At 44.4% G+C, this 3,826-nt stretch overlaps 1 protein-coding gene across 1 annotated transcript; it reads right to left on the reverse strand.

The window, feature by feature from the left end:
- Positions 1-421: 421 nt before the first annotated feature.
- On the reverse strand, positions 422-3,264 carry CRYAA (crystallin alpha A). Its single transcript, XM_026070720.1, has 3 exons — positions 3,009-3,264; positions 1,864-1,986; positions 422-761 (listed from the first exon to the last, which is right to left on the reverse strand). The coding sequence occupies exons 1-3, from the start codon at positions 3,195-3,197 to the stop codon at positions 552-554; spliced, it is 522 nt and encodes a 173-aa protein (XP_025926505.1). The 5' UTR covers positions 3,198-3,264; the 3' UTR covers positions 422-551.
- Between the last annotated feature and the right edge of the window lie 562 nt (positions 3,265-3,826).

Genomic DNA, 3,826 nt, shown 5'->3' on the forward strand with positions numbered 1-3,826 from the left:
ACTTTGCTGAAAAAGATGTATGTTGCAACCCTTGAACAAAACACGTTGTTATTTGTTCTGTGGTTGTAAGGAACTCGTGATACATTCATTGCACGTACACAATATCTCAGGTGTGGGGCTTGGTTTGGCTATGTTGTTTTTTTATGGTAATCAGTTTAACTCTAACTGTGTGGGATAGAGCAAGTCTGCAGGGTTTTTCCCCTGCTCAAGCCTCACATCCAAGAATTGGTGCATCAGGAGTCAGTGTTACTTATGCACCCCTCCTATGTGATGGTTGTTATGGACTACAGCACCCGACGAAGACCCTCTCAGCAGGTACATCAGTGAGGCAGCACATGTGATCCATGCCATCCCAACAACACAGCTTGCAGGCTTAAGCTTCAAAGTCCACCAGCTGCTCACCCAGCCCCTCATTCCATCCAAGAAAAAAATAAATGAAACATAAAAAAAAAAAATAAACCCCTCTAGATATTCACTGATATCTACACAATGGCTCTGGGAATGAGGCCTGCAGATAGTGGCAGCCTGCATACTTCAGCAGCAGATTCAGCCTAAGAAGAAGGTGCAGAGGTGGGCTTCTCCTCCCGGGACACAGGGATAGGTCTCTCGCTGTGGCTGGGGTCCATGTTGGCCTGGACCTTGGGGCCGGAGAAGGTCAGCATGCCATCGCTGGAGAGGGAGCAGGTAACAGCAGACTGGTCCACATTGGAGGGCAGGCGGTACCGGCGGTGAAATTCACGGGAGATGTAGCCGTGGTCATCCTGAGAGGTAAGGGAGGAAAAGGAAGGAAATTTGGTCAGATATCTCCCATGGCATCATTTTATGCTTGCCCATCTTCTTGTCCTAACCCGTTGGACCATCAGCATGGGGCTCCATGTTTACAATGGCTTATCATGAGATCTTACTGCAAATATCATCAGGCAAATATTAGCATTTTATTCTATTTTACAATTTAGCAGGGCCAGATCCTGTCTTGAATGGTGTACCCTGTGATACCCCTGAAGCCAAGAGAGCTGAACAGACCATCAGGGTAGAATTTTGGCCTCATTATACTGCATGATCTGATTTGCACAGGGTCCCTGACACAGTCTCCAATTTCAAAGGTTGTCTAAAGACAAAGTTTGAAATTCAGAGAAGTGAGAAGTAGTGTGTGTGTGTGAGTGTGTGTGTGTGTGTGTGTGTATTTCCTTAGTAGGCAGCAACACTGTGTCAACCAAAGGATACAATCATGGCCCCCTTTTTTCAGCTAAAAGAATGAGAAATACATTTTTTTAAAATTCAGCCTCTGTAGTAACAGCCTCAGAAAAAAACAGTTATATTAAAAAAATACATACTGTTTTGGAGCTAGAGCTTTGTTTGGCCAAAAAKTGTATGAAAAGAATTAAACCCTGCTGGCATAATTCACTTTTCAACCCCCACAAATATTTCCATGACATATGTGTTAAAGTTTCCAGGCCTGAGGCGCTTAGCTGTTTTTATTTTGTTTGGTTTGGTTTTGCTTTTCTCTTCCAGATCAGCACATGAAAACTCTGTTTTCACTAATGATCTGGCTTATGAAAACTCAGCCATGCTTTGGCAGTGCCAGATAATGTTCTTTTTCTAGTCAGATGTTATTAGTGAACAATACAGATTGTCATCTGATGGTTATGGAAGATGGCGATTTAAAATAAACAAAAGAGAACTGGCTTAGCTCATTGTCAGATATCAGGTTTGTGCTCTATCAGAAGTGAGCATGTCAGTAACGACAATCAATGAGTAATTCCTTCCTCTGATTTTTTTTTCCTTCAACTAAGGAACATCAGAATGAAAGAAAACAGAATTTCATTCTCCAGTCGCTTCACCTTCATTGTTATTTCCACCTACCTGTCTTTCACTGTGCTTGCCATGGATTTCCACAAAGTCATCAATAATCTTCACACCTAGGTCTTCAGGAGAGAAGTGTTTTACATCCAGCATGATTGTAAATTTTTCCCGGTCAGACCTCACCTGAAATGAACATTGTTAAAAAACATGACTCAAGGTTTAAAAGTGGAGGCAGTGGCAGCATTGTGTCAGCTTAAAAGACAAGGAGCTGTAGTCGCACGGTGTCATGATTTTCCCTTCTGCAACTACAGACCAGGTTGATTCACAGCCYGCTGGCATCAGGAGAAGTCTTCCTTCACATTGCAGTGGATGAGGCCCCAGAGATACTGGGAAGCCATGGTAGGCATCTACACCATTCCTATTGCTCGGGGGATACACATCACTTCTCATTGCTATTCTTTTGCAGTGTACCAGTTCAACTGCACTTAGTAATCTGCCATTAAAGGTGCACTGGGTATTTGTGCTCAGCAGCAAAAGAGGCTCAAAATCAGTTTAATGTTCTGCGATGGCATATACTTTGTCCTTTCAGTTTCTAGCTCTGTTGCTAGATTTGGGAGGAAACCGGTGAGAGACGGCTAGAGAGAGCACCAGTCTCTGAACTCATGCTAGGGCTTTTGACCACAACYCCAACAACTAAATGTTCCTTTTACATGCTGCCTTTGGAGAAGTGCTCCTGAGTTGTCCAGTGTGGGTTTGCAAAAAATATAAAGCTCTTGAGGTGGAGAAGGGGGAAGAGGAAGTTCATGCTCATGCTCGCTTGTATCCATTCCAGCGCTAAGCTGAGCTTACATGTGTTCATTCCGGAAGAAGCTTAGTTCTTCCCTCAGCATATGGAAGATAGTTATGAGGGCAATAAAACCAGCTGTAAGCCATAAGTCTTTTAAGTCATAAGCAACTGTTAGGAGCCAAATCATTTTCCGTTTCTTGAAGGGAAGCCTTCTCCTGAGCTAAGATTTCCTTCTGTGCCCAGAAGGGTCAGGTAGGCTGAGTTTTTGGCAGCAGGCTGGCAGTCTTCCTCAGCCATTCACATCAGAGTGCTAGGTTACAGGGTCTGATTGCACTCTGGAAAGTAGCAGGTGGAGAGAAATGGATGGAAACATAAGGAAGGAAAGTAAGGAAAAGAAGAGGAAGCCAAGAACCCTTACCTCTGAAATGCCTGACTCCAGCACGCTGCGGAAGASAGACTGCCTGTAGTAAGGGCTGAGAGTAGAAGAGAACAAAGGCAGAAGATCGTACTCGAGAAGACCCTCTCCGAAAAACTGGTCAAACAAACGGCTTGGAATCAGGGGTCCCAGAGCACGTTTGAACCAAGGGTGCTGGATGGTAATGTCCATGTTTGCTGCTGCTGTGTTTTCAATGGGAGAGAGCGAGAGCAGTGCAACCACTTGGAAGACAGCAATGCCTTTGCTGGACTGCACAGTGCAGCCCCAGAAAAGCTGCCTCTATATATACCAGTCTCATGGAATGAAGGCATTAGTGGGATTTCTCTGGAAAGACATGATCTCATGATGAAGGCAATGTGGTCAGCAGAAATGCGGAGACTGACCTGGAAATGACAGTCTGGTTAGAATCAACACTGGATCTCCTGGACGGACACTGCCAGGCAGCAGGCTGTGATACAAAGGACAGGTAACTCTGCCCAGAGGCACCAGCACATCCTCTAAAGAAACAGGTTGAATGGGACTCTTCCAGTGAGCTTTTCAAAGATGTTTGTGAAGGAGGTCTGTTTTGTGGGTCTCTGCAACCAGCCTGTGCCTTTCGATTGAATTTGCTTCTATCTTTCACTACTTGAAATGGAGACATTAAGTCCGTTTGAAATAAATGAAACAGATTCTTCTTCCAAAATAAGAAAAAAGGGGTTGATTCAGGTTGAAGAAGGGGAAACTTTTTTTTGTGATATACTATCTCTGACACTTAAGAGGAGCCAGACTCTTCTGTAGCAGGGATCCTGGCAGGGAGGGGA

Source organism: Apteryx rowi, unplaced genomic scaffold (genome assembly GCF_003343035.1).
Source record: "Apteryx rowi isolate R43461 unplaced genomic scaffold, aptRow1 scaffold_317, whole genome shotgun sequence".
In the NCBI taxonomy this organism is placed as follows: domain Eukaryota; kingdom Metazoa; phylum Chordata; class Aves; order Apterygiformes; family Apterygidae; genus Apteryx; species Apteryx rowi.